Source organism: Paramisgurnus dabryanus, chromosome 2 (assembly GCF_030506205.2).
Source record: "Paramisgurnus dabryanus chromosome 2, PD_genome_1.1, whole genome shotgun sequence".
Classification (NCBI taxonomy): Eukaryota; Metazoa; Chordata; class Actinopteri; order Cypriniformes; family Cobitidae; genus Paramisgurnus; species Paramisgurnus dabryanus.
Genome location: NC_133338.1, coordinates 35,252,488 through 35,277,465, shown reverse-complemented (window position 1 = coordinate 35,277,465; position 24,978 = coordinate 35,252,488). Strand labels below are relative to the sequence as shown.

The 24,978-nt window shown below is 36.7% G+C and overlaps 2 protein-coding genes across 8 annotated transcripts in view; one reads left to right on the top strand and one right to left on the bottom strand.

Moving 5' to 3' along the window:
• The first annotated feature begins 153 nt into the window (after positions 1–153).
• Positions 154–14,073, top strand: shrprbck1r (sharpin and rbck1 related). Its single transcript, XM_065289402.2, has 14 exons — positions 154–634; positions 1,372–1,546; positions 1,720–1,803; positions 2,787–2,928; positions 3,155–3,245; positions 3,380–3,689; positions 3,866–3,978; positions 4,121–4,294; positions 7,494–7,654; positions 8,173–8,284; positions 9,031–9,210; positions 9,919–10,017; positions 10,122–10,265; positions 11,951–14,073. Exons 1-14 carry the CDS (start codon positions 371–373, stop codon positions 12,029–12,031), a joined length of 2,130 nt encoding a protein of 709 aa, XP_065145474.1. The 5' UTR covers positions 154–370; the 3' UTR covers positions 12,032–14,073.
• An 816-nt stretch (positions 14,074–14,889) lies between these two features.
• Positions 14,890–24,978, bottom strand: part of sorcs2 (sortilin-related VPS10 domain containing receptor 2) — a 207,868-nt gene continuing 197,779 nt past the window's right edge. Inside the window, exons 21-29 of one of the 7 annotated variants that reach the window (XM_065289404.2) lie at positions 24,821–24,944; positions 23,061–23,173; positions 22,833–22,955; positions 22,579–22,678; positions 22,417–22,458; positions 20,941–20,967; positions 20,102–20,204; positions 19,407–19,639; positions 14,890–18,164 (exon numbers count right to left, since the gene is read on the bottom strand). In XM_065289404.2, coding sequence (XP_065145476.1) covers positions 18,100–18,164; positions 19,407–19,639; positions 20,102–20,204; positions 20,941–20,967; positions 22,417–22,458; positions 22,579–22,678; positions 22,833–22,955; positions 23,061–23,173; positions 24,821–24,944 — 930 coding nt within the window. In that variant the 3' untranslated portion in view covers positions 14,890–18,099. The remainder of the gene's footprint in view (positions 18,165–19,406; positions 19,640–20,101; positions 20,205–20,940; positions 20,968–22,416; positions 22,459–22,578; positions 22,679–22,832; positions 22,956–23,060; positions 23,174–24,820; positions 24,945–24,978) is intronic. The other 6 variants (XM_065289406.2, XM_065289409.2, XM_065289407.2 and 3 more) reach the window with 6 other exon arrangements.

The window sequence follows — 24,978 nt, the reverse complement described above, 5'->3', positions numbered from 1 at the left end:
TAGTATATTTTACTATAAACTAAATAATTATGTGTATTAAAAACATTCCAGTATTGTAATAATGTGCATTGATTTGCATGGAAGAGAAATTTGGGATATCCCCTACATGAGCAGTGTGGGTGTTTTTACAGTATGCTTTTCAACAGGAGGCGTGACGTTTCTCGTAGTCTTTGCTGTTTCTTCCTGCTCTGACGCTGGACTGTGGTCCTTATGAAACTAAAACAACGACGATGACAAGGCCGCTACTTCTGTATAAGTGTTCGCATAGGGGAGTTGTAGGAAATCTTAAAAACACATATTAGAGCAGATAACCGCGTTGGTAGTGAGGTGACAAAACGATACATCCCCGCCTGAAGTAGTCAGCCGCGGCATGTCGCTGAGCTCAGGCGGGTGGACTCACACACCTCCGCCACCGGCCCAGCCTCATCTCGGCCATGAGGCCTCGCAGTCGGGTTGCAACACTGTTTTGATGTCGGTAAAGGTGTCAGTATGCCACTCTGGTATACGACCACTTTGTCTCCCGGGCGCTGGAAACGAATCTCTCCGTCTTCAGCTAAGCATGGACCCGGGGAAGGCAGGGGAATTCCGCCTCGCGTTACGGGACATCAGCGGATCAGCTGCTGGACGTAGTGTGGTGAGTTTAAATGTCAACGCAAATGTAAACTCGGTGCTTTTAACACCGGATTTAATTTAAGTAAATGTGCCACACTGCTTTTTTATTCTTTAATCGTGGCGCCGTCATTATATGTCGCTTTCGCGCAGCTTTCTCGGACTCGTTTACACGAGTGAGTGAATCACATGTTGTTTTGGTTGTCTTTGTTGTTAAAATATTTCACCCCTCCCCCAAATTTGATAGTTTCTGGAGGGTCTACGGTTTTTGTAGTATATTAACTAAACAAACAGTAAAGTATATTCACTATTTGGTCCTTTCCAGTTTGTAATTTTGCAATCGAAACCACTAAAATAGTTTGACACGTTACTTGCCAACATTAGTATTGGCACTTCTTTGCCGTTGTTGAGATGGTGATATAGTTAATGTTTAGGTTCTGATAATGATAAGTGATAATCACTCATCATTTGTCAACCTGATGAAAAATGTGTTAATTGACCTAAAAATAGATCTGGGGTGTTTTAAACCCCAGGAATGACAAAAATGCTTAGTTCTTCGAGGAAGTGTTTTCCAAAACAAACACAAACACATACTTTATTATTAGTCTCATATGCAAATTTATAAATAGGCATTTATATATTCATTTATCTTTTGAAAGCTTTGAATTATTCAGACACTGCTTTTCTGTAGTCAAATAATATTTTTTGTCATTGTCAGTCAAGCTACATTATCTGTTCTGCTCACTGTTCATATTCATTTAGTCCATTGCTGAGTTTGACCTCAAGACTGTTCGCTATGAAGTCAAGTCACCACAGTGCCATGAACTGAGTTTGGCTGCACCTCCACACGATAAGATTACATTCAACTTCCGCTGTGAACAGGAAGCACAAGAATGGGCCACTGTGGTAATGTCATCGCTCCGCGAAGCTCATAGAGGTTTGCCCAAATTATGCTGCCTTCTTTTATGAGTTTATTTTTACCAGTATATATTTGTTGCTTTCGATTATTTGTGTATATCTCTAAATGGTTTCTTTTAGCCTAATAATGATTTTGCTGTTTGTCTCTTTGCCTTTTACATTTAACATTTTACATTCTTTTTCTTTTTTTAGTGGCGATTAGCTCCCCTCCTGAGGATGGACAAGTGCTTCCTCAGGCTCTGGATTTAAAGAGCACTGCACCTGTGCAACGTACAGGTAGCGTTTATGTTCTTGTTTTATCTTTCTGCTCACAAACTGCTTGACTTTGCTCCTAAACAAAACACAAAGTATCGATTGTCTATTGTGTTTATGCAAATATCACTCTTGCTCCCCCACAATTTACATTTACATTAAAGCGTTTAGCAGATGCTTTTATCCGAAGCGACCTTCAAAGATTAGGAAACAGCGATTTGTCATTGGGAGGCAATAATACAAGAAGTGCCTATACGTTTAAGTTTTCACTATTCCGAACAGTACCTGTTTTTTTTTTTTTTTGATATAATATATATGTCTGCAGTCAATATCAATTTGTCAAGTAATCTTGAAAAATATAAGTTTTTAGTTGTGTTTTGAATTTCTATTTACCGTATTTTCCGCACTATAAGGCGCACTTAAAACCCTTTAATTTTCTCAAAAAACGACAGTGCGCCTTATAATCCGGTGCGCCTTATATATGGATCAAGCCCTGCATTTTTATATATGAAAAAATTCAGCGCTTGCAGCATTACGGGTAACGTAGTCAGTAAACACAGGTACTGTGCTTTCTCACAGACTGTTTCTTTTACTGCGTGTTTACTGAATTAGGGAAAAGTTCCCCTCCACGTTTTGAGCAAGGCTGTGAGATATTGTTAATATGCACATTCACATTTAAACAACGTTACCATGGGAGTGGAAGGAGGTGTCAGAATGCTTAATAAAGTTTGACTTTAACTGACTGTTTTGTTGACATTACCTTTAGCACAGCTCCATCTAGTAGATGCATAACGCAAACCCAGTTAAACTTTGACTGCAGTATCTTCTATTCTATGCGCCTTATAATCCGGTGCGCCCTATATATGAAAACAGTTCTAAAATAGGTCATTAAATGAAGGTGCGCCTTATAATCCGGTGCGCCTTATAGTGCGGAAAATACGGTAGTTTTTAATCCCACTTTCACATTATAATTCTTGTTTCTTTTATCTCCCTTTTCTTCTCTCTAGAGGAGATATGTGCAGAGCTGGTTAGTGCTATAGAGGCGGGTGATGTTCGGGCAGCATCCGTTTATGCATCGTCCTTGGCTAAACAAAAAGCTGCTTTGTGCATTAAACCCTCTAAACAAAATTACACTGACATAGAAATTGGGTAAGTACATGCTTATAGGATGTTTACAGTCAAAAATCCACTCTCGTTTACATACTCCTTTTAAACCAAATTGTCTTTGTTTCTAATGTTTGCATTCAAAACTTACACCAACTAACTTACCCCTCAAAAAACCACAATTATTACATGTACCTATACACATATATGCTGTAGGACTCATGTTACCAAGCATATCTGATTTTAACTGATTCATTGATCTATTATACAGCCTGGCTGTAGTTGTGGAGGACGCTTCCTCTTCCTGTTGTGTCACAGTGAAAGTCTTCCCTCACTCCACCATTGGTGCTCTCAAACAGCAAGTAGGTGCCACATAAATAAATTCAATTAAATTCTTCCAGTAGCTGTACATTTGAAGTAACATATAGCGTATTAGTATTGGGACCCTCTTTATGGTTCTGATTAATAACACATAGGCTTGCTTTTGCCTTTTAAGGTCTTCACAGATTATGGTTTTCATCCACGTGTTCAACGTTGGGTCATCGGTCAGTCCTTGTGCTCTGATCATCGGTCCCTGGCGTCTTATGGAGTTCAGCGAGATGGCGAAACTGCGTTCCTCTATCTGATTTCTGCCAGTCAGGCTCGTCTCAGTCGAGGAATATACCAACAAGATCAAGAGACTGCTTTACTCATGCCAACATCTAACCAGTCCTACCAAGAACCATCTACCAATGGGCCGGCGGCTCTGAATGCAGCATCAAGGCCATACAGCACCCTGCCCACAAGACTGCACAACAGCCATAATAGTGTGTATACATAGATACAGATCCAGAGCAGCTTACATGCAAAAGCATAAACATGGCTGCAAAATACCATCAATCCCAGTGATATCTATGGATGAGAAATAAATAATAAAGTACAAACTCTTTCACATATAGTCATTTTGGCCAACAGATCTTGATTTTACTTCTTGACTCCTCAGGCAACAATGCTGGTGGGACAGAGAGGTTGGGTTTGGGTGAAATCCGTGACTTGATCAACCTTGAGATGCCACAGCTGAAAGAAGCAATGGCGCCCAACCGAACAAATACACAGGTATTTATAAACACCTACACATATAAAATGAGTATTTCTAAATATTAACGACACGCATATACCGTTAACCCTTGAAAAACATTAAATCCAGTTCATGAAAAAATACATAGAATATTTTTTTTTATTGTTTATGTGTATTTAGTTGGGATGGGCCTGCCCGAGCTGTACATACATTAATAAACCAACACGGCCAGGCTGTGAAATGTGTAGCGCAGACAGACCCGAAAGCTACACTGTTCCCGGTAACTACAGACCAGATGCTCTGGAGCTACGACGGATTCAGCAAGAAAAAGAAGCAATCAGACAGTACCAACAGGTGAGAGCCAAACACACGCACAGACACACACAACACTCATATGTATTCGTTCAACACATGCAAATGCCCAAATCTAGTGTTTTAGTAGCTGAATAGAGAAAGAATAGATACAATACCAAGAGAACCTCCATGTGGAAATCAATAGGAATAGATAAGATTGGCATGTTGTTTTTGGTATTGACTTTTTATCGACACACAAACTAGTATACAACCCACCAAGCTAAAAAGTCCTCTGGTCAGCGCAGTAATTGATTTATCTATCAGAATACAAACTGAATTTTAATCAAATAGGTCACTGGGTTTTCACTAAACTTGCTAAAGAATTATGGACAGGATAAAGTTTGAGCTCTGATTGACTCCTCAGTCTGAATCTCTTCTCTTTTGTCTCTATTTCTTTTTTAAGGAGAAAGGGAGAAGAGAGGAGCTGAGGGGCAACAACTCACTACTGCACAACCTCGACCAGGACTACTGACACAAAACCAGAGACACTCACACCTCTAGTGTTCCGTCTGGAACACTGATCAGTTTATACATGCCAAGCTCATCTATTCAAAAATGGCACTTTTTTAAAGGTTAAACTTTGAATAAATAGAAACAACATCCTCTTTTCAAACACTGCAATAAATATATGTTGAAGTCATGAATGGGTTTTTAAAATAGTGCAGTGAAGTGAAATGCATGATGCTGTTACTTCAGTTAGATATACTGTACAACACTTGTCTTATTGTGCCACATTGGCTAGCCGTGTCTGGCTTAAGACTTTATTCAGGTACATAGCCTTCTATTGAGCCTCCGATAAAATATTGTAAATGTTTGTAAGTAGATGTAAGTAGTACCTCTTGCTCAGCTCACTTGCAAAAACTCTTGCACAGCTTTTGTGGAATGTAACATATTGGCCGGCATAGCCTGTTTGATACGAATGCAGTCTGATAATAATCTAAAGGATCTTGTGAAAGTGTTTAAAATACATATATTCAACATCCTATTTCACTTTAATCTTGAATGAAACATTATAAAATGTATAAATTATGGAGAAAAATATCTGCGATGGTATCTAACCAAGCACTTTTTGGTTTAGTAAATCTAAAACACCCACCTTTGCAAAACACATCGTCTGATTTAACATATGCAGCAATAAAAGACCCCTTACACAAGAAAAGTAGATGTGTTAAAGACGTTTGCACTATGGTGACATTTGGAACGCAAAGACAACAGCACGGTACCTATTTTTTAGCCACACAACTTTTCTCCTGAGTATTTTCCTGAGCAAATATATTTTTATCTTAAGCTGTTACATGTATACTACTATTTAATTAGTTGACAAAAATATAAGAGTTTTACTGATGATCACTGTGTTAATGAGCAGCCTCCTTAACCACAAGCTGCTGCACTGTGCATAAAATGCATCTGCTAAATACCAAGGCCTATCCATTGTGGAAGAGGAGAACAAGAGGCAGATAATTGTCCATTCAGTTAGGGCTGTAATGTAGCATAACTTGTTTGACTGTGGTTAACACAGGGCATGAGTGAATACTTTTTTGGTTATGCGTGGTGACATAGCCTTGTTTTAACAATGACAAATTGAGGTTACGTGAAGAAATGTTACCAACTCAAATAAAGATCTTTAAATAGGTTCTTATTGTTAATGCTTGGGTGTCTCAAATTTTTTCTGTGTATGTTTAACATGTATGGATGCTCTGAGTTTTAGTGTCTTATACAGTAGATGGCAGAGCAACTGAATAATAGCTTCTGCCAAATGCATAAAGGTAAATGCTGTAGCAATTGTTACATAATTGATTATTCGAAATAATAATAATTCGTTACATTTATATAGCGCTTTTCCAGTGCTCAAAGCGCTTTACATATGAATGGGGGAATCTCCTCAACCACCACCACCAATGTGCAGCATCCACCTGGATGATGCGACGGCAGCCATATTGCGCCAGAACGCCCACCACACACCAGCTTATTAGTGGAGAGGAGACCAAGTGATATAGCCAATTAGTATGAGGGATGATTAGTAGGCCAATGGGCAAGTTTGGCCAGGATGCCGGGGCACACCCCTACTCTTTTTCGAAGGACATCCTGGGATTTTTAATGACCACAGAGAGTCAGGACCTCAGTTTAACGTCTCATCCGAAGGACGGTGCTTTTTTTGACAGTATAGTGTCCCCGTCACTATACTGGGGCATTAGGACCCACACAGACCACAGGGTGAGCATCCCTGCTGGTCTCACTAACACCTCTACCAGCAGCAACCTGCTTTTCCCAGGTGGTCTCCCATCCAAGTACTAACCAGGCTCAGCCCTGCTTAGCTTCAGTGGGCAAGCTGTCTTGGGCTACAGGGTGATATGGCTGCTGGGAATGTCAAAATGTTACTATAATACTGCATTTAATTACAAAATACAGTATTTACTCGTATATAAAAACATATAGAAAATAGGTATGGAATCTCTTATTTTAAGTCATTTGGTAAAAATACAAATGTTAAATGTTTTCAACTATTTAGCAATTATATACTAGCGTCAAATGATTTCTTAATGAAATTTTGCTATTTGTAGGCCAATTCTGTATCGTAGATTATGTGCCATAATGCATGTTTACACGAATACATAGACCAAATTTAAGCAGATGCGTTATATTGTTCATAAGAGCAGATCCTGGCCTTCTGGGGGCCCTAAGCAACTTTGTGAGGGGGCCCTGTCATCACGTTCATAAAAAACATTCACTGTCTCGGCTTAAATGTAGCTATAAACAAAATGTTGATTTTAAATAAATGTGTTTATTTTTTTAACACGTATTACCTTGCTTTGAAACACACAAAATGTGATAACAAGGACTATTTGCAAGCAAGTCTATCTTAAAAAATACATCTTACACTAAATGGCAAGTGCCAGTCTTATCTGTTAGTCTTATCAATTTAGTTCAATGTTTCACTTAAAATGGCATAATTTCATTTTTATAATGATAATAATATAATTTGTAATAAAATAGTATATAACATGAAATACAATGGAAGCAATGTACTTAGTGTTGTCTGAGCCCCACAATATGTAGGTTGTTTATAAATAATGTACCTTTATTTACCCTAATGTTTTTGTAATGTAATCTTTTACTGCTATTGTGTGCATATTTTTATTTTTACTTTTCATCTTTAGATCTATCTGTGATCTTAAAACTTCTCTTTGTCTGTCTGCAGGCCAGAGAAGCAGAGCGCAGGGAGAACTTTGCACGTCTGGTACAAATTGATGGACAGGATCTGGTTCCTAACCCAGAGAGGGTGGAGTGCAGGATCTGCTACGTGGAGCTTGAATCTGGAGAAGGAGTCCTGCTCCGAGAATGCCTTCACTGTTTCTGCAGGTGAGAAAGACATAAATGTAGGGCTGTCAAAAGATGAATCGCAATTAATCACATACAAAATAAAAGTTTGTGTTTGCATAATATATGTGTGTGTACTGTGTGTATATAATATGTATATATAAATAAATACACACATGTATGAATTTAAGAAAAATGTTATTTGGGTATATTTTTTATTTATATCTAATATAAAATATATATAAATATACATGTATATATATATATATATATATATATATATATATATATATATATATATATATATATATATATAAATTATGCATAAATTATGCAAAAAATTTTTTATTTTGTATGCGATAAATTGCAATTAATCTTTTGACAGCCCTACATAAATAAAAATAAAAATGAGAGACATTGGTTGAGTAAGAACGCCAAGATTTTTAATGATCTAATAGGGAAACACAAATCTAAAAGCAAAAGAGCTGAGGTCTATAGAGGGGTACTGCTGTAGCATTGTATCGTTATACTGTATTTTGAGAATTTTTTTCTCTATATAGAGAGTGTCTGCGCTCTGTGATTCTGATGTCTGAGGATCCTCAGGTGGCATGCCCATACAGAGACGATGCCTATGCTTGTGACTGCATCCTGCAAGAGAGAGAAATCAGAGCTGTAAGAACTACATACAAATTCCTATCCATTGTACTTTGACTTATAGAAACTGACTGTGTGCATGTCTTGCCAACTATACAGTCTATATAGAGGTGAGAGGTACTCTATTTAACTATGTACACCTTGAGCTGGAATCTTCAGATCATATCAACTGCACCAGAATAAAAAACTGCAAGCACTTGACGCTGATAAAGAAAAGCAAACACTGATATAAACATCTATGCCTGTCAGTCATTCTCTCACCTCAATCTGTCCATATTGCGACACTACAGACCTGTCCATGAAGTCTGGCGTTATGCACCGTTTCCAGGTACAACCGATCTTAAATGCCATAGGGAAATAACCAAAATATCCTGCTAATATACACTCATATCATAATGCAAAACTACCAAAAACACCCATTTTATCTCCATAACAAAATCTGAGATTAAAAGACATGGATATGGATTTTTAACTAATTATGAATATATTGCTATTGGTGATTCTCTGAGCCTGGAGACTGCTGTGTACATAGTGAGTTTATAAAAGTTACACTTAAATGTGTGATATGAATTAATAGTGTAACAACTCTATTGAAATGAGTGGAGGCTTGGTCCTGGAAACAGTATTCCTTACGTCATGACTTAACAAACGCGGACACCATTGACAGAAGACCTGGAGCAATATGCTCTGAAAGTTTGATCTCACAACCCTTAGGCTTAAAAACAAGACTGTCGACTGCCTTTGAATGTATCTCTCTGTCACAGCTGGTATCAGTAGAAGATTATGAGCGCTGGCTCCAGAGAGGTCTGTCTGTGGCAGAGTCTCGATGTGAGGGAAGCTATCACTGTGCAACTGCTGACTGTCCAGGCTGGTGTGTTTATGAAGATACTGTCAACTCTTTCCATTGCCCAGTCTGCAAAAAACACAACTGCCTGCTCTGCAAGGTACTGTCATATGTTGAAATTAGGGCTGTCACAATGATTAAATAATCGTCTCATCGCGATTGTTTGACCTCATCGCGATGATTTCAGATCACCGCAATGATTGCACATCTCTCTAAAAAACACAAGGGGGAGCTGCAGGAATTGGGTTTTTTCAGCCACTACAGACATGTGGTCCAGTACTAATATGACCTTAGCAGGATTGGCTACTATTTCGGCCTGTTCTGGTATAGTTTATTTTGATTGCATTTTTATTTTCAGGTATTTTTTAGAAACTTTATTGTGCTTATTTCTTGTGAGAATTTTCAGTTTTGGAAAGATATATTAATTAAATAATTACTTTTAAATGTGTGTTTTGTGTATTAATATTTACTGAATAATATATTTAGTTTAAATAATCACAACGTGTGAAATTATTTAATGAACAAACAAAAATGTATGAGAATTAAATGTCAAAAAAATAAAATAGATAATCAATCATAACAATCCTCAAAGCAAAATTTTTTTAAAACAAATAATCGTCATAATCGCCATAATTTATTAGGCAATTAACCGTTAGCCAAATTTCATAATCGTGACAGCCCTAGTTGAAATACACTTAAATCCAGAGGCCTGGATTAAAGATCCTAAAATGTCTGTTACTTCTGTTACTTGTATATGCCCTTGTTATAATATAATGTAAATGGCCTGCTTTGTTTTTTCCCTACAAAGGCCATTCATGAAGGAATGAACTGTAAGCAGTATCAGGACGACATAGCAGCCCGTGCCATCAATGACTCTGCAGCTCGAAGAACCAGAGATCTGCTAAAGGTCAAGCATAAAATATTCTCATTACATATTAAATCTTATGTCAGCACTTTTATCACACTGTTTCAAACTTCTGTTTTTCTGTTTCATCAATCACACATAAACAGACTCTTGTTAACTCTGGAGAGGCGATGCATTGTCCCCAGTGCGGCATTATTGTGCAGAAAAAGGAGGGCTGTGATTGGCTCCGATGTACTGTCTGCCACACTGAGATCTGCTGGGTCACCAGAGGGCCACGCTGGGGACCTAAAGTAAGAATCCATTCACTTTTTAACAGAACACTGGGTATCATTGGTTTTCAGACAAGGATTAGATTAAACCAGGGCTAGGCCTTGGTTATATTATGACATTTAGGTATTTTTTTTACAAACATACCTTACAAAATTGTTACTTGGGTGCATCTAGAGACAAAAGAATCACACAGTTATTTTTTTAGGATATGTCAGTGCAAGCTGTTCTGAGTTAAGAAAACTCAAACATGCATTTTAACTGACCCAATGTGTTTAGTATTTGGCGAAGGAAGCATAGAGTATTTAGCAATAAAATCTGCATACTTACATCAACCTGATCTCAAGATTTTCCATGTTATAGTCACGGAATATTTTGCTCATTTATCCGTGATATTGTTACGGATCTCCGCATTTTTCCATGCCCGTACCATGGACTTTCTTTTCTGTGTCAGTTACACGTATTGGTTACTCAATTGTTTTTCCTATTTTCTTGCCTTTCGCGTGGGTTTGAGGTTAGAACGACTTTCTGTAACATAATATGACATCCTAACCCAAACTCCAAATCTAACCCCAAAAACCCAAGCGAAAATGGTTTAAAAATAGGAAAAACAATTGATTAACCAATGCGTGAAACTGATACGGAATAGAAAGTCTGTGGTACGGGCACGGAAAAATGTGGAGATCCGTGAAAATGACACGAATAAATGAGCAAAATATTCTGTGATTATACCATGGAACTTTGGGAGATCATGTTGCATACATTTACCTGACAAAATAATAAAGATAAGTGACATCTAATAGATTATATGCTACACATTCTCATTGGCGGCCAGTGACTTCTCTTCCCAAGGGGAGGAATTCAAAATATATTTTTGGCGTGTCATGTGTGCCTCGTCATGTCAAAATATGTGTTCGATGCGTCATCATGAACCTATGTTCATCACGCGTCACTTTTAAAATACGTACCTGCTGCAAACGTGTCGAAAGGGTTTATGATAAAAGAGACGCTCACGTTCACAAAATACGCGCAAGACACTCAATTGACACTAAACTCTAATTACACATGAGATTAAGCGAATGTCTGGCAAACGTGAGCATCTCTTTTATCATAAACCACTTCAAAGCATCTCTAGCAGACTGGTATTTTGACATGACACGTGATGCACATATGTTCACCTGACGTGCCAAACACATATTTTGACATGACGAGTCACACACATGATGGGCTAAATACATGTTTTGATGAGCTTTGCATCGTGCACCCCTGAATAAGAAGTCACCGGCAACCACTGAATCTCACTCTGACAAGCAAACAAGCAAACAAACAAATACCTTGTCGAAAATAAAACCTCTTTGGAGAGGTTTGGCAGCCAGGCCAGAATTCAAGAACCTGTAGCTAACATTTTATAAATTAATTTTACACCATAACGTTAGCTCAGTGTATTAGTTGATACGCGTTAGATATGTTATATGAATGAAAGTAATTACTTGTCATTTATTTCCCTTGTCAATTGAAATAAACTACTGTAAATGCACTCCGTTGTTATTGATTCTATGTGAAAGTCTACTGGAAGTTGCGTTCGGTCTACACAATTATTTATGGTTAAGACCACATCTTTCACATAACATTTCTTGTAACAGGAGGAATGCGAATAATTTTGTTTGTTAACATGATTTAAGCTTTGCCATCTTCATTCTCACTTCAGGGTCCTGGAGACACAAGTGGAGGCTGCCGCTGTAATGTTAACAAACAGAGATGCCACCCAAAATGCCAGAATTGTCATTAAGCGAGGGAGAGAGAGAGAGACAGGAAGAAGAACAAAGGGCAAGAATACAGAACGAGAGACAGGCAAAATGAGGTGAGAGAGAGATACAGATTAGTGAAATCCTTGGATACTATATGGACACCATGAAAACTGTTGACATAAGACATACACCTTTAGAGTCATGTTACTACCAGAATCTTCAGTTTCTGACACTCTTAAGGAAGTTAAGAGCACAGCTTCGACGTATTTTAGGATTTCTGAGCAGCAATGTGTAGTTCTGTTGTAAAACAAATGTAGGAGTGGTGCTATTTATGTCAATAGGTAATTAAACAAATGTAGGCACCAAGGGGGCATCCAGATTAAAACTAACATGGACCCCTTCTATTGGACAACTACGGTACTTTACTCTAGTCCTCATGCTAATGTGTAGCTTTCTACTGCAATTATTGTAATGGTCACAGAAATGCTTTAAATTCTTCTCAACTTTATGTTAATCAAATATTACTTCATGAGCAGCTGAATCTTTAAAAATAGTTTATTTAGGATAAGCTGACAAGCGTTACGTTTGAGTTTGTGGTTGCCAAGCATCAATATGTTTATACAGCTACAAAATGAAAATTATTCATTGTAAGTGTTGCAACTTTATTTTAAAGAATTGTTCAACCACCTTTATAATTTACTCACCCTCATGCTATCACAAATTTGTATGACTGACTTTTTTCAGCTAAACACAATTATCACTTTAATAGCTGTTATGATTTTTCGTCATGAGGGTAACTAAATTATGAGAACTGTCAATTTTGGGTGAACTGTTCCTTTAAGGTAAGATCTTTACTTGGAGGGGTCTTGAATTGTTGATGTCAATTTCTAAAGAATCAATCTTTTGAACGGGTTTTTCCGAACCAAAAGCGGCATTGTTACAAACAGTATTATTTAATAAAAAATGTGTTTTATTACAAAATTGAAACTAGGAAATTTTAAATAGTGCTGACTCTAAAACTTTTTTTTGTGAACCGATTCATTGAACTGAAAGGCGCCAAAACAAGAATGATCCCAGCATGACAAAAATAAAGCCAAAGGTAATCTGAGGCTGTGGATGATAGTTTAAAGCAAGGGAGAGTCTTAATGCACTTAGGCAAATACTCATGTATTAGACTTGTCTTACTGTTAAAAAAGCTATATAACACTGTTACTGTAAAAGTGCCTTTTCTTGACTTCTGTGATTTTACCACTAACATTAGCATTAGTGGAGTGTTATTATGTTTTTATTCATATATATGTTGCTGTTGTTGTAGATGCATGTGATCCTGAATAACTTACTGTACTGTCCAGTGCTTCCCTTAAGAACCACATTTTGCACTTTTGTTCAGTATGACTAACACATTTCAGTACATTAGTGCTTTAAAATTGTATTAATTTGTTGTTTGTTGGAAGTGTTGATATGCAGCCTAGACATTTTTTGTATTGTTGATTAATGTTACATTGTAATGCTATAATTTAATGGTCAGGGGCCTGAGGGTTGTGTGTTCGTTCTGGAAGACTGTTATAAACCAAAAGATTATTTTTCACAGGCTTTAAATCTATGCACTGTTTTAAATATCATCACCCAAAGAATTTACTTATGCCATCAAAAAGAAAATATTTGAAGAATGGTATTTTTGCTATGTTACACAGAAGACATTATTTGTGTAAAGGTGTGTAATTTTACCTTTGTATTTTGGGGATTTTAAAGTGTTTGTGTGTATGTTGTTTCTGAGAATCCAGTGAGATATCAGGTGTAAATTGCACAGGTCACAAGGTTAGACTGATATTACCTTCACAATTATTTAAATACATGCACTATAAAGCTCACGAAGTAGAGAGTAGGCTACCTGCGTTTTCATTAAAAAGGGAAATAAATATAAAATGTAAAGGTCCCTGCGCCTGCAGAAATCTTACTAGAATAATCTGACCTCAGGGTTAAGTCTTAAGTGTGCCTTTTAGATTTCACTATCGAGTACAGTTTGTTTAAATATTTAAAACAGCTAAAATATTCTGTGTATTAAAGATATGTACTAATTTTACATGACTCTTGTTGTTCTTGGTTTTACTCTTCCTAATCTATGAGTAGGCTGATATTAAATGTATTTTCAGTTTGTGTTATTAACCACCCACCCAAATTTAAATGCTGTTTTTTTTTAGAAAAATAGGCAGGATTTTCTGCTATCAAACGGGGCGTGTCGCTGTTGGCACTAAAACCACACCCACTTGGGGAAAAGCTGCATCTCTCTTTGGCCTTCTCCACATGAACACGGGTATTTTATAACCATTACTTTTTACACGGTTCGGCCATTCGTCCACACGTGAACGCAGTATTAGTTCAATGAAACCAAACATTTTTGAAAACCCCTGCCAGGATGAGGATTTACAGTGAAACCAGGGTGATAGCTTGTTTTTGCATTTTCATGTAGGTGGAGAATTCTCTTAAACCGAGCATGTGTGGAGGGGATTTTTTTTGTTAAAACGCAGGAGGAAAAGCTTGGGTTGTAAAAATACCCAACACAGCTACAACTTGAATGGATGCTTATTATTGTGTTAGTGGTAGAGCCATGCACGGTGAGCCACGATTTAAGGCCTGCCCAAAAAATCCTGATATCAGAAATGGAGAAAAACAACAATTGACAATTTAGTACTACATAGTTTAATCTTTCTAATGTGTTCAGCAATAAATATCTAACATTTATAATGTGTTTAGATAGAATTCTCTGAATTGCCTTTAATATATAAAATTTTTCTGTCATGATTTGCAGACCCACATTGGTCTATATGACTTTTACTATTATGTTTATGTTACACAACTATTTGCAAAATACTTCGACACAGAAACTACAGCTGTCAACTTCATGAACAATGTTAAAAGTTTATTAAACAGCTCAAACTAACAAAACAAACTTATACAGTTATGGTGTGTTTGAATTCAGACACACTGATTAAGTGCTTCTCTCTTTCTGTAGTGGAGTCAAAACATTTACATTATAAAAAACAAACAAATAAAAAACAGAATCAATTTAACTGCGTATGCTTTCACAATAGTCGAGACTGTAAAGGTGAGCTTCAAAACATGGATGCCAATGTGTATGTAAGTGCAGTCTTTAAACCAAAAGAGTTACTGAAACATCTTATAATGTGAATAACATCCAAGATTTTCCTTTATTTCACTTAAAGGGGGTGAAAATATACATGACACAGCCCTACATAACTTGGTGCAATGAGTCCACACTGTTTGCATTGTATATAATTGATTATTATTGACAAACATTAGCATAAACTTTCCAGTCAGTGTAGGGAGGCCATCTTTCCTTTTGGTTTATGCTGAGTGACTCCACATTTACTTATCATTACGCGATCTTGTCCTAATCATGCTTAAACAACAAACCATAATCTGCTTAGCTTAAGCTTTATTAAAGAAACAGTGACCCTGTAAACCATCAATATAAAGACTGCATTCAATCAAGATTTCCCAAACCTTTTCCCTTTACATACGATCAAGACACAGCGCCATACTCATTCACGTATGTGCTGGACTTACAGACACTAAAATGTGGTCCCTGAACCCACCTGAACAACACTATATAAGCTGTACAACAACAATGTGGTTAGTGCAAGTGAGAAACCCTCATTCATTCCCCCCTTAACACAACAGAGAGAAAACATTTAGTCAGTTCATTCAGTTACCTACCTTGATTGAAATAGCCCAAACCCATAAAATGTCCAAATAATATCAATATACACACAAGGACACGGTGGACAAACTCTCAGTGTGTCAATGTTACAGATGTAGTGAAATGTTATATGGTATAACCTACGGTAAACAATGCTGATTAAGGAAGTGAAAGACAAGATGTTACCATTGTAATGTTCATATAGAAATCCTGAACTTCAAGAAAACCCAGTGTGAGGCATTTGGGGAAAACAGTGCACATTTTGGTCTATTGAAAGTGTTGGGGCTATTTACAACTGAAGATTCTATGTACACATTGTTATATATACACAAGCTAAATAAAAGGGAACTTAACCATGTCCAATTATGCCTAATATAGGCTTATACACACTACACCATTAAACTTCTCACACGGATAGCAAATGCTACTCTGGATCTTTCTGTGGTGATTCCCTGTCAAGATTTGATGACTGAAGTTTGTGGGTAAAATAATTTAAGTATATGCTTTCAGAAAGCATTTCAACACGATGGATAATGACATTGGCGTCGGAGCAAAAAAAAAAAACTATGTGGGTGGGTCCCACCAAAATTACTGATGTAGATACCTTTTTTGTATTCTGGTGACGTAATTAAACAACTGATTTTTATAACCTTAAAGCTTTGTTTACTTAAAGGTGACATAGAATGATTGAACGGGGTATTTATTCTTGTTCTGTGATGTGAAATGTAGACAACAAAATTGGTTGGGTCTGTATTATGCCTTAGAAGCTTCTTTAAAACCACTCTCAGAAAGCTATATTAGGGTGGGGGATTTTAAATGCACGGTTTTGCACCTATTTGGTGTCCCTTCGGGCTTAACTGGCAACCTCATTATAAAGTACAAGCACTTGACGCTGATTGGCTGCCTTTGCTGCCACAACTTTGACATCTTCAGAACACAGACAGACCAAAATTTTACAGAAGAGCACACATCAGAACGCGAATCGCCATTTCGCCTTGAGCTTCGCGAACACTGCTGCAATTTACTTCCCGTTGGAGATGAGAGGCCGAATGTATGGGTAACAGGTAACAGGCATATGCGCGGGATTAAAGACAGTAAAAGTAAGTGAGTCCAATATCATTGGTCTTAAAAAGTGTTTTTTGTCCCACCCATATATTGGTTTCCGACGCCCATGAATAATAACTTTGATTTGTTAAGATATATTGTTTCGTTTCGCAATGAAAAAACGGATTATGATCCAAAAGAGATGAATATTTGGCACAGCAGTTCCTAGAGATTTTTTTATTTCTATTTAAAACAATATATGAAGGCTCAGAAAACAAAAAAAATTGACTGGCAAAGCTGTGTTGGTGGGGGGACTGGGGACATTTTTACCAGACCCCAAAGTAAGGGGCTACAAAATATAGCCAACTCTTTATTCTTGTTAACGCCACTTATTATTGTTTTGTATAAGTTGTCTCGGTTTTGACCCAATGCCAAATTTTTTACTTTGCATAACTGGTATAAATGTAATTATTGTTAATAAGCTCTACATTGTCGTAGTAATTATTAACTGCACTATAGATAGAAATATTGTGGGTCAGAAGAGGACAGTAACACGGTAACTGATGTTGAGCCAGGCAAAAATAAAAATAAAAATTGACTTTACTGCATAGTATGTTCATAAAAAGAGAAAAAAAATATATTGTTACTGACTAAAAGAAAGAGAGAAAGTTGTGTTATTGCATTTGACCAAAAGAAAGAGAAGTGACAGTGTAAAATATCCTAAGTGTATTCCCTTTGGCTATATCTAACAAACATTGCTTCCCCTGAATCAAATGTATATCGTATCTTGCTTGCTACGTGCGTTGCACCACCTCTGCACATCGTTCATTTACAGAGTCTAGTTTGAGTTATGAACACGACACCTCAGTGGCCTAAGAGTCTAAAACAGTATTAACACACACAGAAATAATGAAGGTGTGGCAGAAAAGACAAAACCAAATCACAGTGAGAACAGATGAAACAAAGTGTTTGGTCAATGTGTTCGTCCCTGGGCATTAAGGAGTGCAGTGACACGTAGGGGCCTTTCCTAAGTCCCGTAATGAGCAGAGAAAGTGAGATGAGACAGACTGCATGATATGCAGATGAGAGAGACGTTGATCAACAGTCAGATGAGAAATGTCTGCAAGCGTACGTCGACAGTGCAACCTGGCCACAGTTGGTTGGGTACAAAAATCCACCTTCAGTAGTGAGGGAACAGAGGCTGGAACAGAGAGAAGGTCGAGAGAGGAAGAGAAGGTTTGGTGCAGGTGTTTCTCTCCTGTAAGGGTGTCTGTAGGGACAGAGCTGGAGAGAGCAGGAAGGCAAAGTCTTTTGTGCTCATCACTGGCACCCTCCCATTGGTCATCAGCTCGTCAGGAAACTGTGCAGCTCCCTTGCATTTATGTTCAACACCACCCCTGAATGGTTGCCTGGCAACAAGAAAATGAGAAGCCAGCTAGTGAAAAAGGATTGTTCAAGTCAAGGTTATTACACAATGTAACATTCAGCAAAATGCAGTGTCCCTGATAGATTGATAGAGCATTGCATTATCAGCATGAATTTCAGGTATTACACATACTGATATACCTTGTAACGCACAGTTCCTTTGGATAAAAGCATCTGCCAAATCCGAAAATGTAAAATGCAGACATTTACTTACAATATCTGTTACCTTGCCTGTGAAATTCAAAGTTTGGATTCAATCATTGATTTTAATTTTATTTCAATATTTGACATGAGCTTAGTTAGTATTGCAGATATCAAGATTATATTTTCACAGAATGTTCTTTACATTGTGTAGAAAATCACAAAAATGAGTTTAACTGGGTTTTTATAGACTGGGTCACATATACAAACCGATAAATTACATTTGATTTTTTTATCCTAGTCGCCCAATGTGACAAATAATAAAACTAAGAATGGTTATTTTTTTAACTAAGGGATAAAAATGACCTCTCTGTAATGTTGAAGAATGTTAAAGGTACACCACAAATATGCTTTGAAAACATTTTACATTTTTGGAATCCATACAGCCGATTTCCGGGTCTGGCGGTACCACTTTTAACATAGCTAAGCATAATCCATTGAATCTGATTAGACCATTAGCATTGCGCAAAAAAATAACCAAAGTTTTTCAATATTTTTCTGTTTAAAACTTGACTCTTCAGCAATTGAAAGTAACCAAGGGGACTATTTTTGCGCTCTGTGTAGTATCATTGCGCCTGCTGCAGCCATGTTACAGCAGCAAAGTCTTTGATTTTTATGCCAGAATGAGAGTATTGTTCCTAACCACATCAGTTAAGAAAATCGCAAATTTTATTTTCTGTTGGTCTTAGTACACGATGTACAGTAACTACAAAAGAGTCAAGTTTTAAATTGGAAAAATATCTGAACTCTTTGGTTCTTTTTGAGCACAATGCTAATGGTCTAATCTGATTCAATAGATTATGCTAAGCTATGCTAAAAGTGGTACAGACAGACACGGAGATCGGCTGAATGGAATACAATACGGTAAAAATCAAATGTTTAACTCTAGGGGAGCTGGAAAATGAGCCTATTTTTAAAAACGTGGAGTGTCCCATTAAGAGTCATTTTAAGATGAATGGATACAGTAGCTTCTTGATCTGGTTAGTAATGACTTGTTAGTCAAAGGAAATTGTATTTGATTCTACCTCCAGCGTTACCTAGAGTTTGCGACTCGAGGCCATCATCGATGTAGTTCTCGTCCTGAATGATATTCTGTGTGTCCTCACTGTGATTGACAGGGCTGGTCATTTCCTGCTCCTTCTCATTGTGCATCTGGGCGTAGACGTTTCGCCCTGGCAGTTTTCTGAAACGCAGCCAGGGATGGGTTAGGCTGCTCTCCTTTGGCCTCAGCAAGGAACCATGGTTTTTGTAGTTTTTCCTGTCACAGTTTTGTAGTTTATGTTCTGTTATGATTATTATGGGACCAGCATGGGGTTGTCAATTAGGGACGTGGGGATAAAACATGCATTCTTTTGTGATGGGATTTGACAGGAGAGTGAATGTCAAATAGTAGAAGTTTCTATGTACATGTTTATACCTATTCAATTCAAAGGCTGATGGAGTAAACGATGGGCAGCAAGGCAAAATGGATGTGCATATTATACCTACAAAACAGTAGGTGTAACAAAGCACCGATATGATATATAACTGTCAACTGTATCCATTTTCCCTTAGATTATTTGTTGAATTTCTGGTAAGTAATTAGAAATATTTTCTAATACCCTACCCAGCAATGACAGGAAAATCAAATTATGTAAACTGAATTGACCATATGAATTGTATATCATTCAAAAATGAGGAATTAGAAATGTAAAAGTAAACTTGAAAAGGAAAGATTTACCTTTTAAACTTATAAAGTATGAATGCTGCAGGAGAGATCAAGCCGATGAGAAGTATTACAACCAGAGCCCAAACACCAGGACCTGCTGCACCCAAACGAGAACCTAATAGAAAGAGACAGCATCTGTTATCAACAGTTGTATAGTCTTTTTATCACAATTGTCGTCAACATTTGCATTTAATTATATGCAGCTTAAAGGCACAATATGTAGGATTTGACCCCTAGAGGTCGCATTTTCAAAACAATAACAAAGGTTAATGACACCATGAAAGAGAGTGGACGATGGGAGATTGTTTTCACCATCCAGAGACGCATGGAATTTTGAAATCATGTTCACGAATGAGGTAATAAATTCATTTTTATTACCTGTATATTTGATTACATTATTTTATGTCATTGTAATAAATTAGCTACAAGGCACAACAGCTGCGTGCTAGATGCTGTATAACCACCATTTCGCATTTGTCCACAAGTGTTGGCAGGGTTTCTACAAGCAGAAACCGAGGATAGTGCAGTTATTACTTTATTGATAGGCGACAATGACAAGGGATTTTATTTGAAATAGGGATTTATCTGGATTTACAAATCCTCTGTAACTTTTGGGATAATGTAAGTACAACTTGAAGTGGTTTTTGGATGTTTTATGACAAAAATCTCACATATTGTGGCTTTAAGAATAAATTTTCTTCAACTCTCTATACATTACTGTATATACCTCATGATTAAATAATATACAGTATACAAATAGTTTTCAGGAATAAACAATATCATGTGGATATTAACACAATTTAACTTACCAAACTAAAAACAAACGCACAACTTAAACACAATGTACACACCTTGTGAGGATGAAGCCATTGTTGTGTCTGTGACACATACAGTACAAACAAACAAACTCAACTTTAAACTTAAAAAGAAAAAAGATTTAAGTAACTAAAAATGAACAGAATTGAACACAACATAAATGTAATGGAATGTTTAAAGGAGCATTTCACCTGTAGAAACATTCATCTTTATTGAAAGTGCGTCATATTTGTAGTGGAAATGTAACATACATTTCAAATTTGGTGCCTATTTGACCAAGAAAAGGGGTGTTTGTAGTCTCACTCCCTCAACAAAGATATTGGACTTCCTTCTTTCAATGATGCAAGATGATGATTGGGGTTCTAACTATACAAAGCTTAATGCAAATGGGTGAAGTGTCCCTTTAACACACATGTTAGTTATTTAAAACAAAGAAGCATGCAAAATTTCACCCCAAAAGCCAAACAGAATTGAAGGGAAATACACACATATTAGGGAGTACGGGAGAGCAGGGGCGAAAGTAAAATTTTTCTGAAAAACTTATTTTTAAAAGACAATATTTGAGAGATATTTTTGCTGTGGTCAGTAACTCACAAGTGGATCTATGAATACCACGTGGAATTTTGAATAAATCTAAAACGATATAACGGCATAATTTCACTGGGAGCACATTATTACTTTTGACCCTGTCAGCAGGGACGAAAGTAACACACAGGTGGGTCAATAGTAACACAACAAAACAAGATAGATTTTTGCGTTACACTTGCTTTTAGTAATTATACATGACTATGACCTTGTTAATATGTAACTGCAAACATACTTTGTCATTTATCTTTGTAAAAAATAATAAATTACATTATCATTTAAAATTTTTGTTTTATCAAATGTTTCAAATGCAAACCGACAGTACAAACTTAAATTTTTGTGAATAAAACATTTTTCAACAGTTTGAACACTATGAGAATAAAATTACATCAAATTAAAAATCTAAATTTTCAACAATATAAAATGTTACTTTCATCCCAACAGGAACTCCTGACATTTAAACCCGATTTACTTTTATTTTGAAAAACTCTGAGAAGTCAGATTTCAGGATGTGTTAAATAACTGTAGCAGACACCACTAAATAACTGTAGATTGATCAGTACTTTAACACATGAAGCGAGAAACACAACGCATTATGAGAAAAAATCACTGCTTTAGGAATTTACTTATCATGGTTGAAAACACCTTTCTGGATCTACACATGCAAAATGGTGAGTAAATAACGCGATTATTTGTCAGCTCTGTCAAGGGTTTGCATGCTAAAGATGCTGTCATAGTTTGGGATGCAAATGTTATCAGGGCTCGGAAAAAATCGTTTTGTTACTTTCGTCCCGCGTTACTTTCGCCCTGGTTCTCTCCTACTTAAGGTAATTTTTTGTTAATTTTTTCTTAGCTTGTGAGCAGCACAGTGATAGTAAAGATGTAAAGAAGGACACTTCTAAATGTGAGAGATGAATGTAACGCACCATTCTCTGCAGGGTTGGGAGATAAGTCAGTAGTTACAGGTCCTTTCAAATACATTGGGTGTATTTAGTAGTTATCCATGAAGGGCTTGATGTTACACTGTAATTACTGTGACTATGTGTGTGTGTCTATTAGCAGGGGAAAATTTTTAGCATATCACTTACCTGCATCTGAATCCGCCAAATTCACCAACACTCTGAGCCCTCCTCTCACGATGAATCTCACATTATTCTCACTTAAAACCTGCTTTATGGTGGTAACACGCTATAAAAATCAAAACACAAACGCAAAGAGTATGAAATCTTACAAATAGCATGTAAAAATATTGAGTTACATAAACAACTGTACTGTTGCTATGTGTAACCTTCATACATTCTGAATATAGGTGTTATATATAGGTTAGGTGTTTATTCGGTACCTTGTCCACAAACACACTTCTTTTAACTGGTGTACCATCTTGAGGAAGAACATACAGGTCCGCAGTGGTGGGAAATCCCGGCTTCACCATGGTAACCAATAAATCGTGTGGAATCCCTGTAAGCTGTAAACCAAAGATTGCAAAACTACATTTAATATCTATTTTAGCACAAGACAAACGAAACAAACAGACTTTTAATTTGTGTTTGTTGATGACTGAAGTGTGAACCTTAGCGAGAAGCTTTGTGACGACCTGCCCCACATCATGTCTCCATTCAGGGATGTTTGGATTAAAGTGGTCCAAATTACGACTGAAACTCAGTGGAATGATATGGAAACGATCTGAAGAGTGCAGAGAAACGGTTAATGGTTAACAGCATTATATGAATATTAAATATTGCAGATGAACGTAAATAACCCTTGAAATAATCACAAAGCTTCTTCATCAGGCTTTTAAAGTAAGAGACCCTTTGATTTTTCTATTTATTATAAAGAATCATGGCAATCTGAAATAATAACATTTATTTGTGGAAACGGGTATGCATTATTTTCGATAAATGCACACCTAACCTGTCAAATGTATAAAAAAAAAAACACCAGAGCATTGTCTGTGGTAACCATGTTATAAGCAGAATAATTGACTTTAAATATTTGAAAATAATGCACACCCGGGGTGCACTCTGCTTCGAGCCGTTACCATTATTATTTTCCGAATAATTCAAAAACCCATTGTCAATTATTCCTTACATATATTAACTCTATATTAAGTACAGGGACAGCATTTTAATTGCTTCAAGAATTTTATACTCTGCTAAGCAATACCAGGCTACAAAAAAACACTGTATAGCATACAGACAAAAAAGATACCAAAGCATTTTTATCAGTCTACAGAGGTTTCAAGTTGCCAAGTTATTTACATTTCATTAATGTGTTTGGCAGGCACTTTCATCCAAAGCCACTTATAGTGGATTCAACTATCCACATAACCAACCCATAACCTTACTGGTGCCAACACAATGCTCTACCAATTGAGCTACAGGAAGTTGTTTAGCTTAATTCAATTTAATTTAATTTAATTTAATAATACACCCACTTACAGCTTGAGGAGATATAATATAACGTGACAGTTTGCATGACAGTTCTGCAAAGTGCTGTTCAGCTAAGCTTGGTCTCATAGGGAAACTGCTATTTCTGCTTTCCAAAACATCACATCACACTCATAAATATTCGATTAAGCCCTGGAATCACATGAATATTTCAGCTCTATTTAACAGTAAGTCAAATCAAAAAAGCAAGAAACAAAAACCTAACGTACCACTGTTTTTTATAAGCATGACTGTCGTTGCATCTGAAATGTCCTACTTCCATACTATATAGTAGGTGAAAAGCAGTAGATGAGGCGAGTAATATTTCAGAATTCATAATATTCGAAAAACAGTATAGGCCAAAAGTACCCGGATAAACTACTACTTCTGGCAAGATACTGAAGTGTTAATTTGATGGACACTTTACTATCCCGTGAGCTCCCAGGAGAGGAGTTATCCAATGAAGAAGAGGAGCCGTTGTTTTATTAAAAAATGTCTGAAAGCAGTAATGCGGCAAATGCAAATACATATATTAAACAGCTGTCCCTTGTGGTTAAATTTTGCCTGTTTAACGTCATTCCAGTTAAAGACTAACTTGTTGTTAAGATGATGTATGTCGATGTATTGGTGGTGGTTGAGAAGAATCCCCCTTTCATGTAAAGCGCTTTGAATGCTGCAGAAAAGCACTATATAAATGTAATGAATTATCATTATTATTATTATCAACATGGCTGATGTAATATGTCCGAATTCATTTATACTATCCATATTTATACTGTGAAGTACCTGCTGTTTTAACGGTCGATGAGTGTGTACCTACCGTCACAGTATTCAAAATAGATTAAAGGGAACTGTGACAAGCATTGGTTTTTTACAAAACCTTTTTGTGTTTAGTGTTTCTCACCATAAACATGAACTGTCTTGCTGTCCTGCACCATGGAGCGACCATTAGATGCCTGGACCGTCACAGGAACTTCCCCCTCTTCGGAGAACCTCACAACCAGACTGTTCTCCAAGGTCAGTTTTGGCTGTCAAAAAGTTCATATACACAGAAACATCATA

Excerpts from the sequence above, each read along its gene's own strand:
- shrprbck1r (XM_065289402.2), top strand. The coding sequence starts at position 371 with ATGTCGCTGAGCTCAGGCGGGTGGACTCACACACCTCCGCCACCGGCC. Across the intron at positions 3,246-3,379 it reads TTGGTGCTCTCAAACAGCAA|GTCTTCACAGATTATGGTTT; the intron begins GTAGGTGCCACA and ends TTGCCTTTTAAG. Across the intron at positions 3,979-4,120 it reads CCAACCGAACAAATACACAG|TTGGGATGGGCCTGCCCGAG; the intron begins GTATTTATAAAC and ends ATGTGTATTTAG.